Source organism: Rutilus rutilus (genome assembly GCF_951802725.1).
Source record: "Rutilus rutilus genome assembly, chromosome: 21".
NCBI classification, from domain to species: domain Eukaryota; kingdom Metazoa; phylum Chordata; class Actinopteri; order Cypriniformes; family Leuciscidae; genus Rutilus; species Rutilus rutilus.
The window spans coordinates 7021797-7036311 of NC_140226.1; the positions used below are offsets into that span (position 1 = coordinate 7021797).

Consider the following 14515-nt stretch of genomic DNA (forward strand, 5'->3'; position numbering starts at 1 on the left):
CAGAGAATATAATTTATACATGAACCCCGACAATTATAACACACATTTTTTTTTGTAATCAAAGTATTTTAGTTAAATATGAGTAAAACTCTTACTTTGTAATATTTGGCTCCTGAGTCATTCTGAAACAGAGTCAGACTCTTGCTGTCCAGTCTCCAGTAGTGTCTCTTTCTCTGAGGACAAAACAGATTTAACTGACTTTAAAACTAAGCAAACAATACAGTACATTTACTCTAATGCAAATTAATTTGACGTACAAGACGATGGTATAAGGTTTATGCTACTTATAATGTGTAACTGCAGACAGGACATTTGCGGGTGGAACAGGTGGGACATGTTCCCACCGCTTTATGCCAGGGTCGATATTGTCCATACCACTTTCTGAAAACTATACTAGGGTGGATTAGAACCCAGAACCTCTGAAACGCTTAACAAAAATTCTACCGCCAATCCATCAGAGCATACTAATATTCATTGTGAATCTATGTATTTATTCACTGATATGAAGAATCTCGGACCTAACAATATATTTTATTATAGTAGATGTAAGAATGAAACTTGTTAAAATGGTTTTCTATGTTGATAAAGTAAACTCAATGTACTAGAAATAGATTTTTGGGCATGGTATTTATTATATTTTTTTTACACATATCTGATAAAGCATTGCATGAGCAACCAGCTGAGCTACTGAAAAATGGCTAACACCGTGTCCTAACTAGACGCGACGCGACTGCAAGATGCGTCAAAATCAATCAAAAACACAGCCAATCAGAACAGCGTGTGGGCGGAGTCTCGTGGCGAGTGCACAGCACCAGAGAGTAATCTTGACAGCATTCACAAGACCATGGATCAAATTCACAAATATTACACCATTTAAACATTATGAAAAATACATAGGCTACTGAGTTACTAAAACAATGCTTGTCAAAGAATACACTTGTTTGTTCACAGTTTGAACGTTCTTGTTTCCATTGGTTTAATTTTAAGATCTGAGGTGAATTATCCAATGTTGCTTTTACAGCTACAAAGCTGGAGCACTAAATTATATTTAAAGTCACATTACACGCTTTTAACATTAAATAAAGCACATAAACAGTCCCTGAGATTATCATTGCCACAGTTTGTGTTTGTTGTTCCAGCGCGACGTCGCAGAAAAATAGAAACCGTTTCTAAAATAGAAACGTCGTGTGTCGCCGTCGCGGCTGGTTAGGACAAAAACTCTGATTAACATGGAAAAGATACCTTTTATCACGCGTCGCGTGTAGTTAGGACCCGGTGTAACACTAACTAGCAGTTTCAGATAGTTATTCATCCACATCGTATTACAGTTATGCCCATAGCAGATGCTTTCTTATTAAAGTGCATTCATCACATAAATAAACAAAACAGCAGCTTTACATGTAAATATGGAATCAAATCTTACAAGATTGTCTCGGCTGGTGTAGTGCACCATCCATCCTTCTTTGACCATAGTGGAGCTCCTCCGTTTGGTGTGTTTGATGGACTGAACTACACGCATCAGTGGGATATTGGTGCTGGTCGAGGGGCTTCAAAGAGACACGAAAAAACATCAGATCAATTGCGTGAATGTGGATCAGTGATCAAGAAAAACTCAGAACTTTGGTGAATTCGCATATTCTCACTTTAATTTGTTAAGGAAGAAGGACTTTGATATGGAAATCTTGTAAACATTTTAGGATTATGTATGTAATCCTGGTTCCCTGACAAGGTAATGAGACGCTGCATCAGTTGCTGATGCTATGGGTATGTGTACCACTGAACCCGGTGTCAGAGGCATGTGTAAAATGACGTCAATCTTAAAATCTTAAAAGTCCACAGGAGAGGAGAGGGCAACAGAGAATAGATCGCTAATCACGATAAAGTCCATCCAGCTCTGCAAAAGGCCCCGCTCTGACCTTCATTTAGCCAGTAATGGGCATCAACCCATCTTCTTTGCAAGTTTCTCCTCCTTTTTTTAACAAAAAATATTTAACCCACAAACGACCATTTGTAGAGGTCGAGAGCCTGAGGAGGATGAGCCAGATCAGGCGAGGGATGAACTTCCTTAAGGCAGTTGGCTGCGCTCTCGCCTCTATTAACTTCACCACCGTCTCAACGGCAGTGCTGAAAAGTCCAGAGGTTGTCAAGGAGGACGGTCTAATCACACCCCTAAATGCTCGACACATGCACAGTTCCTTGACTGCCTCAGGGGACAACCCCTCACCCTGGTCCAGGTCTTCAAGAAGGCCTTCAAGGCATGCCTTGCCCACCAGCCGCAATGTTGTCTGACGTGGCTTAGAGAGCAAGACGGGATGGGGGCTAGCTAGGTTCTCTTCAACCCGGGGCATCCTCACATATCCCTGCATGCATAGTCCCTCCGCATTCGAATAATTCATCTGTGCAGAGGTAACTACACAAGCTGAATAAGGATTCTTCCATGAACCAGTCACCTCAGTGTGCAGGTCCAGGAGAAATGGAAGGCTCAGTGGAGAGGGCCAACCGGCCACAAGCCATTCCTGCTTCACACCAGACCATAAACTATTCCTTTATGCTTTAACTCCAACCTTCACAAGATATTTATTGTCCAAAGCATATACCTGATGGTCTTCACAGGTTCTTCATCTTTCTCACGGTCCATGAAGGGGGAGTCCATAAAGAAGATCTTGTCTTCTGGAGTGGTAGGTTCCTCTGAATCATCCAGACCCCGACTACTATCGCTGTTCACATCACTGCTGTCTACTTCCATCGTGGTATCAGAGTCAGGACCAGGGCTGGCCGGCTCTGAAAGAACATACAGTAGACTTATGTGATGATTTTTAATGTGAGCACATTGTTTCTCATTTTAATTGGATGTGGCTGAAATGACCATACCTCCATTGAAGACTCCAAGGCAGTCTTTTGGGACCTTTGAAGCACACCGCTTATGGCAATTGAATTTACAATCTGTTGAAGAAAACACTTTGTGGTAATTTTTTCCCCTACATTTGACTAGAAATATCTTATTTACTGGAAAGAGTGAAGGAAGACAGCGATACACACCTTTACACTGCATGCCCTGGCGAAAAAGCCCTTTTAGCAGCCGTTTGCAGTACTGGCAGATGGTGGGACGGGTGTAGTTGTGAATCACAAAGGTGTGAGGAACCTTCACACGTCCCAGCACCATCTTCTCCATCCAGATTGGCCGACCGCTCCACGATGGCATCCGCTTACCTGGCTCCTGAAGGAGGCGCTGCTGCAGTGGAGAGCAATGGAAGAAAAAATAAGATTCAGAAAAGAACACTAGCTGCAATTCACATACTGCTGACAGTACACATACACATACTGCATACCACAGAATAATATAAACAGTACGGTATGACGAACATACACTCCGGTTCAAAAGAAAAGATTATATTATTATTATTTCTTTATTTTATAAAGAAATTAAATAAAGGTTTTATTCAGCAAGGATGCATTAAATTGACCAAAAGTCATAGTAAAGTCTTTCACATTGTTGCATTTTTATTTTTATTTTTTTATAAATAGATACTGTTCTTTTGAACTTTCTATTCATCAAAGAATGCAAAAAAAAAAATTTCACAGTTTCCACAAAAATATTAAGCAGCACAACTGTTTTCAACAATGATAATACAAAAAAAAAAATCTTGAGCAGCAAATCAGCATATTAGAATGATATCTGAAGGATCATGTGACACTGAAGACTGGAGTAATGATGCTGAAAAATTTAGCTTTGATCACAGGAATAAATTACATTGTAACAGAAAACCGTTATTTTAAACTAATAATATTTCACAATATTACTGTTTTTTTTGTAATTTTGATCAAATACTAAATGTAGCCTTGATGAGCAGAAGAGACAACTTTCAAAAACATGAAATAAACTGAAACCTTTGAAGTGGCATTTTTTTAGAGTGCTGCAGCAATATGTCTAGATGCATGTGAAAGAGTGGAAATTATCTTTACTGATTTGTTTTTCACATATTACAGTAACAACATTCTGGTATGGCAGCTCAGATTCATTACTGCAAACAAATAGAGAACTGAGAACTTCATTGCGGTCATCTCAAGAATGTTTCGAAACTGACCACTTAGTTAAAATAAAACCTGTTCAACCATAGACGATTTTACAAACATAGATTATTTTTTAGACTGACCAACAAAAAAGTGAGAAATCAGAAATTCTTGATCTGATTTGCCTTAATTCTATAAAAAAAAAAAAAAAAAAAAATTTGTAACTTATGTGGAAAAAGTTTCATTAGGTCTGACCTGCACCCAGCCTGATTTTGTTATATTTCACAATGTACCCATGCTTTAAATACAGCTGCAAGGTTTGGCGGGGACACCAAATACAGTGCCAGGCCTCAAGAGTTGTTTATTTGAAATAAAATGAGCATAAAATTAAAAGGGAAAATAAAGTTTTCAAGGGGGATATTGTGAGACAACTAAAAGGGACATAATGTCCTTGCCATGTTTGGGTTTCGGCTAATGCAAGGCCATCACTTTATCACATGCCTATCTTTTAACCCATTTGTCACAAAACAGTGTTAAATTGAACTAGCATTATGAATTAATGACGGGTGAAAGCATAAAAAAGTATTTGGAAACCTATCCCACATTTAAACAGTATGTATTCCACTTCATAAAATATCAAACCAAGTAGTATCTAAAAGAAATTATACTAGGCATTTTCTAACTAACTTAATATTCTTCACTAATAATTTCTTTGTTAAAATTTGGTAAATCAATTTTAAAAAGCTTGTGTCCAGGTGTCAGTTCCCCTAAGGTTTACACAGGTAACATGTCATATTTTCTATGATAAATTAAATATAATAAATGTATATTTCATATTTTTATTAATAATTTATAGGGGTGTAACAGTATATCATGTCACAATATATCGCAATACAAAAATGTAACAATATGTATCGTGGATAGTACACCCAAAATAAAAATGACTGTTTTCAATTCAAGTTTACAGAGTTTTAGTGTCAGTACTACATTAAACTACTATATATATATATATATAATGTTGAATTTAATGTATAATAATGCAATGGCGGAATATTTGTGGGTCCTGATAATGCCAAATGTCTGATGTTAACAGTAAAAAGTGGCCTACATTATTTTAAATATATATCTAGTCAGTGTCAGAGTGCAAGCATATTCGTCTAAAATAATTCAGTATTTTCAGAATATTTTTATTCTGGTGTCACCATTGTCCTGTGCATTGGGTTCAATGCATCAAGTCCAGGCCTATAAATTTCCACCCACAATGTAATACCTAATAGAGTTCTCAACGGGTCGGGTCGGCCCGACAAACCCGACGGGACCCGCGGGTTCGGGTCGAAAATATAATCAAATGACTCGGGTCGGGTCGGACCTCGGGCTTAATCTTTTCCGCTCAGTGAAAAAAAAAAAAAAAATTTTGAATCATCGCTGCTGTTCAACGTAAAGAAAGTCTGGCTGCTGCGTGCAACGTGCATTATGGAGAGGGGCGGGGGCAGACCTGACGCCGCTGCGTGCACGCCTTTAGCCTGGAGAGAAGAAGATGGAGTTGGTGAAAAGTAAACTTGCTGCAGGTGAATTCACCGTCGCTACTACAGCCTATTTAGATATTTTAAAGTTTATTGTTTCAGTTGTTTGTATTGTTTGTATTATTAAAAGGCGTGAACATTAAAGGTTGGTTTGAATTCCCGTCTGCTGGTCATGATAATACGTGTATGAGAAAAAAAAAATCCGACGCGCGTCGGGCCGCGGGCCGGGTTCGGGCAGATAATTATGTTGATGTGTCGGGTTAGATCGGGTCCGGGCTTTAAAAGCCACGGGCCGGGTCGGGTCGGGTTGTAATTTTCAGGCCCGTTGAGAACTCTAATACCTAAATTTAGCATTTTACCATATGTCTTGGAGTATCGCAATAATATCGTATCGTGAGTTCAGTATCGTGATATGTATCGAATTGTGACAGGAGGGTATCGTTACACCCCTAATAATTTAAAATAACCCTAATAAATGCCACTTGTTTTGATTCCTTGTAGAGTGCTATGGAAAGATTCCTAGATGATTTTGAATTTTCTAAATAAATAAATAGTAAGTAAGTCAGATCTTTCCCCACCTCTTCCAGGCCCACGACAGCATGCTCGGCTGGTGCAGGACGGGGAACAGACAGCGAAGGTCCGGGCAGAGACTGATTGGAAAGGCGTCTTTTCCTTACACCGCTACAGTTGTTAGGGATCTTAAAGGCGCATCGCTTGTGATAGTTCAGGCCACATCCTAAAAATCCACAAAGAAAGCTTTAGTGTTTAGGATTAGAGTCAGAAGAAAGCCTGAGATTTGGTTTAAAACAAGATCAGGAATAGGATTAGGATTAGGGTTCGGGTATAAGGTAAAGAAGATACAAATCGAGTATAAGGTTTAAGGACTCAAGATAAGATTACACAGACACACACAAGGCTAATTTCATCAGACCTCCAGCAGGGGGCTCCGCTTCTCTTTTCAAACTTACAGACCTGTGGCCAGATCCTCCTGAGAAACCAAATGAATCTCCTGAGGACTGGGTGGGGATTTTAGATTTAAACTTCATGAGTCTGAAGCGTAAAGTGTTTTAGCACGCCTCTACATACGAACAGCTTGTATCCATCAGTGCGGCTTCTTACAACTGGAGCCCATAATCTTCATGCAGCTTTTGAATGTCACATCCAGCGCTTGGCAGAAACACTGGGTTCCATTCAAACGGCCCCTGATTTCAGCTTCAAAGACTGATGGCAGCACTGACACATCACACCGCCTGCCTGAATCCATCACAGATCTTTAAAGCAGACTCAATAAGAACACTCTGAACCAGAAGAATCCTTTGATTCAGGTCACTTGTTCTTTTGTTGCTGTCTTTTGAACCATTCAATAGTTCGTTCATCAACTCAAACTGAAATTATTTTAATTGAAAAGTGCAAAATGCAAAAAGCGTTAATCATCCAATTGCTGCTAAAACAGCTTTCCCTCTTCTTTGGGTAGTTTTCCACAAGTTGGAGTATGAATGCAGGGATTCACTCCCATTCAGACACAAGAGCATCAGGGAGATCAGTCACCTAGATCACTCGGCAAACAAAGATCGGATTACATAAATCCTTTCTAAATTTTTCTTCTTTTCATAACAATGGTAGTAATGATTTGTGAGAGCTTCTATTGTGCTATGATGAGCTACTTACCCCTAGCTGGTTTTTACTGAACACCTGGTTTTTATTGAGTTCATTATATTCTGTAAAGTGATTATTATCAATAATAAAGCTGCAGTCACACTAGACTTTGCACTATAATGACTTCAATTCATACAAACATGGACATGGGAGACTGAAAACAAGATGTTTCACGTAAAAACCCAGATAGAATTCAAGCTAAATCAAAGAATGAACTGGTTTCAAACTAAATCAGGCCAAAACAAAGTTCATTTTGGGAATTCTAAGCAGCGTGGCAAAAAAGGTTTTAAAAACTTAATGAGATTCTGACTTTGTTTTAATAAACAGTAAGTTAATATAAACATGCAAAAAAATATGATGGCTTTTTGATAGTGTAAAGAAAACAGTTTTGGAAACATCTTGTAACAAACAAATTTAACATGGATTTGCATATCATCCACCACTCCATGCACGTGTATTTATATCAAATATATGTATACGTTTAAATGTTTGTATTATACCTGTATTGTTCCGAATGGGTCGTCTCATATTCAGGGTCTAGACTTTCACATATCAATAATACACCCGCAACAATAGGGAGCACCAAATACGTGTAAGAAATACGGTGTAACGGTGCTTGTCCACTGGTGCGGAGCAGAGCGAGCGTTTTCAATTCAGCTTAGCTCAACTTCAATAGGACTTAACTGAAAATGCTCGATCCGCTCCGCTCGCTTCGCACCAGTGGACACGCACCGTTAGGGCTGGCCGATATATCGCATGACATTGTTAGGCGCATCTCGTCAGTAAAGCAGGTTCCTAGAGCCGTAGTTCACTTACAAGCTGAGCCATATCGCATTAATTATCACCTGCGATAGTTAATCGCCTCACAATCAGTCATTGTGAAATCTATTGGAAATGAGAACTAGGTTATTTTTATGGTATGCCATAAAGTGTTTAGTTTGGTGATTGTTGGTTCTTTTTACCAATATTAAATATGAATTAATTGTCTTTAATGTTTTAGATTTATATTTTATATATATAAAAACAATTTCCATTAGCATTGTTCTTGCATTCCATGTAAAATGTCTGGCCAGTAAAATAAAATAATTTACTAGCCAATAGCAAATCAAGCTTCACTGTGTCCGTAGAGGTTTGTTATGTTACCCATGGTGGCAATATACTGTATACTAGGATCACAAATTATTATTGCCACACCTGTCAAAGTAAGTGAATTAAGAAAATATATTTACAAAATTAATAATAATAATAATAATACTATAACCTTTTTAATGCACAGAAGGGGCATGAATACAGTATACACTCAGTAATAACAATTGTGGGACATGATGTGTCAAGTGCATGAACGATTGTTGAGATTGTTAATCCTTGTGCAATGATTGTTAATCCTTGTGCAATGATTGTCATGGCAATGGCAAGTATAAAATAGTGGTAGACTGTTGACAGAGATATTAGTTTAGTCATAACTGCAGCATTCTACACACAGTAATACTAAAATCATTACTTAAATTCACAAGCTTAAACAATGATGAAAACCATTGGAGCAAATATTTATTTAGAATATAAATGTTTTTATATGACTGCTACCTTCACATTTGAGGCCCTGCCGGACGAGTCCCCACAGCATCTCTCCACAGTAGTCACAGAACGTGGGCGCTTTGTAGGAGTGGACGTAAAGGGCATGAGGTCGGATCTGGAAATCTTCCACTGTAGCTTGAGCTGGAATCAAAATGCAACTTAAAGGACAACTCAGGCAAAGAATGGATGATTCAAAAATCATCTGGACAAAATAACACAACTGGAGAAAATAATACAAAAAAAAAAAAAAAAAAAAGGAGAACAAAAAAAAAAGAACAAAATGACAAAACATTAGTCGGCATTAGCAGCATATAATTAAAAGTCTAGCAGTCATAATGTTTCATAACATTCCAAAGAACAATGAAACTACTTGTTTTATGTGCTTTTTAACAACTGGTTCAACCTTCTTTCTATCTTTTCTTTTAGTCAGCGGTCTATGGACCAATGGGAGATGAGCAGTTTGATCTCCTGAGGCCAAAATCATAGACAAAACTACACAAGGCTGTCCTTTAGTTTGGTTCAAGGTAAGTGATTAACTGATGTGACTCAGAATGGAATGAATTCATTTAGATAATTCATGATGAGGTATGATTCAGAGGATGATAGAATTGAATATCACTGTAATGTGTGTGATGAGAAAGTGAACATGTAAGCCTGTGGAACAACACTGTGCAACAAATGTGTTTCTACAGTTCCTGTTGAATAGTTTGTGGTTTTATCTTAATATGCCACTACTCTGTGAATCACACACTGACTGTACTGGCAATGCAGTATTACTGTTTTTGGCAGAGCCTGAGGTTTAGTCTGATACACACAAACCATTAGCACTTTCTTGTCAGTCGTTCGGTAAGAAAGCATCTGCCAAGGACATAAAATGAACTCCTAAAATGAAAGTATAAGGTCTGGAAACATTTGCTGCTTGGCAAACAACGTGCAATCTCTTGTTTCTGATAAAACCACACAGTATATCTAATGGGGAGAAAGAAACAGTGTCCTAGATTTCGGTCACAGGTGGATGGTATTCCTCAAAATTGTGAGCAACTAAAAAGCAACTTGGTCTCCATTGTTGAAAACTATAAATACACACCCAGTTTATTTACATGACAGAGTTCCTAAATTTTTTCCTCATTTTGTGACATAATTAGACTAGACAGTAAATAATGACAGGGGAATTTTTGGGATAGCTTTTTAAAATCCCATCCCTAATAAAAAAAATCAGCACACTTTCAAAAACCAACACTGGTCCAATATCATGGCTCTAAAGTACTCTTCACGGCTCTAAAGACATGTCAGATCAACTCACTCCCATTCCATCAAAATCACTATCAAGTGGATTTGGTGCTATATTAGATTGATGTCACATACTAGTTTGTGGATTGCTGGATGTCACGCTGACCTTGCTGAATGTTTCACTCTTACAAGGCGCCTTTCCACTACAAACACACAGAAGTGGCATAGAAAACATAAAACTGCCTTTAAGCAAACCTTGAATTGCCTGAAAAAGTGAATTGCATGCTTGAAAGTTGATGGTTCGTTCTTCTTCAAAGTCAATAGAATGTGAGATGTAAGAATGCCACAGTAGCTATATTTCCATCCACCTGTTTTTCTGCGAATTTTGGGATATCATTTTTTTATCCGATAAGAAGACATGCACATCAACTATGATCGAAACACATTTACAGAATAAATGCCTCAAAAAAATTAAAAATAAATAGCTGACGCCAAAAATCTCCCCCACAACTGTATTCGCCGCATGTGGCCACCCTATACAGAGCAATGGCAATGCATTTTTCTGTAGGAACTGGGGCACGATGGGTCGGCATAACTGGACTACCCAGGGACCAATTTTATTGCATAGCATCTCAAATGTTGGTTTGGTCATTCTGAAATGCCTGAGCCAAAGTCTGTCATCAAATTCCATTTTTTATTTTGATATTTTGCGTCAATTTCCCAGAAAGTGCAGATTTTGTTCTTTTGAACACATGGGAAGAAAACTGCGTTTTGTTCACAAATGTTTTATGTGAAACTCCAATTTTGCTTATAAGCTAAATTCGCAACTTTGGATGGAAGCATAGCTAATGTCTTTTTTTTTTTTAGCCTGTACCCTAAGTGAGGATTCTCACACTTCTTTTCAGTGATGCAACAAACTAGTAACTGAGATCCAGAAAACTATCAACCAAAAACTTCTCTTCACAGACTTCACAGCGAAGTTTAATGCATGCATTTCATAATCAATCTTTGACGAGCAACACAGTTTTTACCTGACTCTTTGCTATCTTTCAAAGTGTTGATTTTTGGTTAATTGCATTAAAACCAATGGGGGTCAATTTGACCCCGAACACAATCGTAGTCACAAATGTTTTTACAGCCTTTGCAAAACACATCTGTGTCAAAACTTTGCATGCACATTTCTGACCCTAAATGGCCACACAATAAAAAAAAAATCAACTAACCAGTGTTTCAAGCAGTTTAAAAAACAAATGTGGGTTGACCCACAACACAAGTAGGTTGTTGAATGAGTATGCATAATAGATTTGCATACTGTGACTGAAAATATACTAAACAAATATCAATTAAGTCTCATGTACAGGGAATAATGAACATCTTTAAATTAAGCATGGTGACATTTATTTACTGTTATAAGCAGAATAATGCAGCTGGTCATTATTGCAGACAGGTGGAGCACATCAAATATTCCAGAATACACCAATAATTGCGACCTATCCCTTATGATAAGGCCAAAGTTTAGGATGGAGTTGATGCATATACTGTATTTTAAGCATATTTTATTTCGCCGCAAAGTTCAAATTGGCGAAAGAATGCAGATGTTCCAGAAGTGTTAAGGAACTAAAAGTCTTGAAAATCATTTAGATCTGAAATTTTTTTCATGTCAGTCTTTTTTTGTGCAATGATGATTCTTCATTTCACTGTTTGTCTCCATTAGAAGGCCACATATTCAAATGTGTTTTTTGACCATGGCCTTCTCTGATGTTAGGATACAAACCCAAGGAACAAAGAATCTAAAACTTGAACAAATCAAACCGGGTAACAAGTACGAAAAAAAAAAAGAGTGCATTCCTTTTTGAACATCAAAGAGAGAAAGTAGAACATTTGAGCTTGCAGTGAATCACATGGCAGGCAGCAGTCCAGAGCACTGGAACACAGGCTCATAATGAGGCATTCATGAAGACAATACACACATTATGACAAATGAGGATCCCGGCATCTCAAAACTCATCTATTAGTCTTCAGGCAAAATATCCAAACACGGTTAATAAACTCTAAACTCTTACTCTAGAAACAATACATGCAGTCTTTTAGAATTCCTTTAAAGTCCTCCTCAGAAACAGTTTCAGGAGTTCCTCAAATAAAGTGTTATCTGTTCCACTGCTGAACTTGAAATCGAACCAAAACACACAGCTAACAGTTTGAAACTCCACTTGAATACACAGCACAAATAAGGACAACAATATCTACTACAGCAGATCCTGTCGACACACTATCTCAGACAAAAGCTCACAGTGATAGGCGTCCTGCTGTTCACTGAACCAGAGCTGCTCTGCACAAACCCCGTTTCTTCTCAGCAGAAGCACGACCATCACCTACTGCAACAAAAACAAGCTTTTGCCTTTGAGCTGACCGCCAACAAAAAGATGCAGAGTGTTTTATTAGCACAGCCGATGGATGCAGGGAGGAGAGAGACAAGACAATATTGAGGGGCAGTGTGTGAAAGCATATTCAGTTGTTTTGACTAAACCAGAGATTATCAACTAACGGACCGTGGTCTAGGTCTGAACCCAAGACTGGTTCCATGCAAATCATTTCTCACAATTGTCATAATATTAAACTATGTTTCAATGAGGCACAGAATACCAGAATCAGAACGAGCTTTATTGGCAAGTATGTTCGCACACACAAGGAATTTGTTTTGGTGACAGAAGAAGCTTCCAGTACACAGAGACAACAACAGCACACAGATAGTAAAATAAAAAAACATATATAATCATTGCACAGTGGGTAGAGCATTTAACTGTTCAAGAGGTAGATTGCCTGGGGGAGATTGCCTTTTCAGTTCAAAGAGAAAGTGACTTGGATGTGAGGGATCCAAAGTGATTTTCTGAGCCCTTTTTCTCATTCTGGATGTAAAATAGGGCTGAACGATTAATCGCACTTTCCATGTAATCGCCCTTAAATCGAGATGGCTTATCGCATCTATTTTTTATGCGCAGTTTGTCATTGATGTACGGCTCTGTAAACGCTGCTCCATATGAAAGCACTGTGAGTTTGAGTCACTTATAACGTGCATTTGAAAAAACAACAAGCGTCAAACATCTTTCCAAAACATGAGAAGCATTTATGAACCTCGTCCAACAACAGACAACATTTAATAACATGCATTTACTCCAAACTCTGAGCTTGATGAGCTTGATGAGCTGAGATGATGAGCTTCTTACACAGAATAAGGCAGTCGTGTATTTATAAGTCATGTTTAATCAAAGCGTTTCAATCTTCTGTTTATTCAGCTACAGCGATAGGGATTTCCTGGAATGATGTGCATTATTGTACTTCTGTGGCAGGGCATATTTATCGTGTTTGCATGAGAGCGCCCTCTGGCGTTCAGATGGGGCAGTATTTACTACCAATCAGCCGCACTCCACTGACAAGCTACGCATAAAATAATCACAAATTCGGTTTTGTTGCGATTAATCGCTCAGCCCTAATGTAAACAGATCTTGGAGGGTGGGCAGGGGAGCACGAATAATCCTCACAGCAGTCCGAAACATCCTCTGTAGTCTTCTGATGTCTGATTTTGTAGCTGAGCCAAACCAGATAATTATAGAAGTGCAGAGGACAGACTCAATGACTGTAGAGTAGAACTGCATCAGCAGCACCTGTGGCAGGTTGAACTCCTTCAGCTGTGAAGGAAGTACAGTCTCTGCTGGGTCTTTTTTGCAATAGAGCAAACATGATTGTCCCCCTTCAAGTCCTGTGAGATGGCGGTGCCCAGGAACCTAAAGGACTCCACTGTTTCCACAGTGCTGTTCATGATGGTGAGTGAGGGTAATGCTGGGGTGTTTCTCCTCTAGTCCACAATCATCCCCACTGTTTTGAGCACGTTCATCTCCAGGTTGTTATGACTGCACCAGACAGCCAGCTGTTCAACTTCCTGCCTGTATGCAGACTCGTCACCACTGTGAATGAGGTCGATGATGGTAGTGTCGTCTGCAAACTTCAGACGTTTGACAGGGAGAAGTGCAGTGGAGAGAGAACACACCCCTGGGGGGCGCCAGTGCTGATTGTACAGGTGTTGGATTTGAATTTCCCCTTTCTCACTAGCTGTTGCCTATCTGTCAGAAAGCTGGTGATCCACTGACAAATAGAGCTAGGAACAGAGAGCTGAGTTAACTTAGGCTGGAGGTGTGCTGGGATGATGGAGTTGAAGGCCGAGCTGAACATCATCTGTCGAGATGTTGCAGGACGTAGTGCACTACCATGTTGACCGCATCATCCACAGACCTCTTTGCTTGATAAGCAAACCGCAGGGGGTCCAGCAAGGGTCCTGTGATGTCCTTCAGGTAGGCCAACTCCAGTGATAAGTCCAGTCCAGTGATTTTGTTTTTTTGGGGGATGGGGATGATGTTGGAGCGATTGAAGCAGGAAGGGACTTCACACAGCTCCTGTGATCTGTTGAAAATCTGCGAGAAGATGAAGGCCAACTGGACAGCACAGGTTTTTAGACGGGTTGGTGA

The 14515-nt window shown here is 39.0% G+C and overlaps 1 protein-coding gene across 1 annotated transcript in view; it reads right to left on the bottom strand.

Annotated features, from left to right (window-relative positions):
• prkd3 (protein kinase D3) overlaps nucleotides 1–14515 on the bottom strand; it is an 81613-nt gene that overhangs the window by 13957 nt on the left and 53141 nt on the right. The window contains exons 4-10 of the mRNA XM_084393717.1: nucleotides 8775–8906; nucleotides 6113–6270; nucleotides 3040–3232; nucleotides 2872–2943; nucleotides 2598–2781; nucleotides 1424–1547; nucleotides 96–173 (exon numbers count right to left, since the gene is read on the bottom strand). Of these exons, the coding sequence (XP_084249843.1) occupies nucleotides 96–173; nucleotides 1424–1547; nucleotides 2598–2781; nucleotides 2872–2943; nucleotides 3040–3232; nucleotides 6113–6270; nucleotides 8775–8906 (941 nt within the window). The remainder of the gene's footprint in view (nucleotides 1–95; nucleotides 174–1423; nucleotides 1548–2597; nucleotides 2782–2871; nucleotides 2944–3039; nucleotides 3233–6112; nucleotides 6271–8774; nucleotides 8907–14515) is intronic.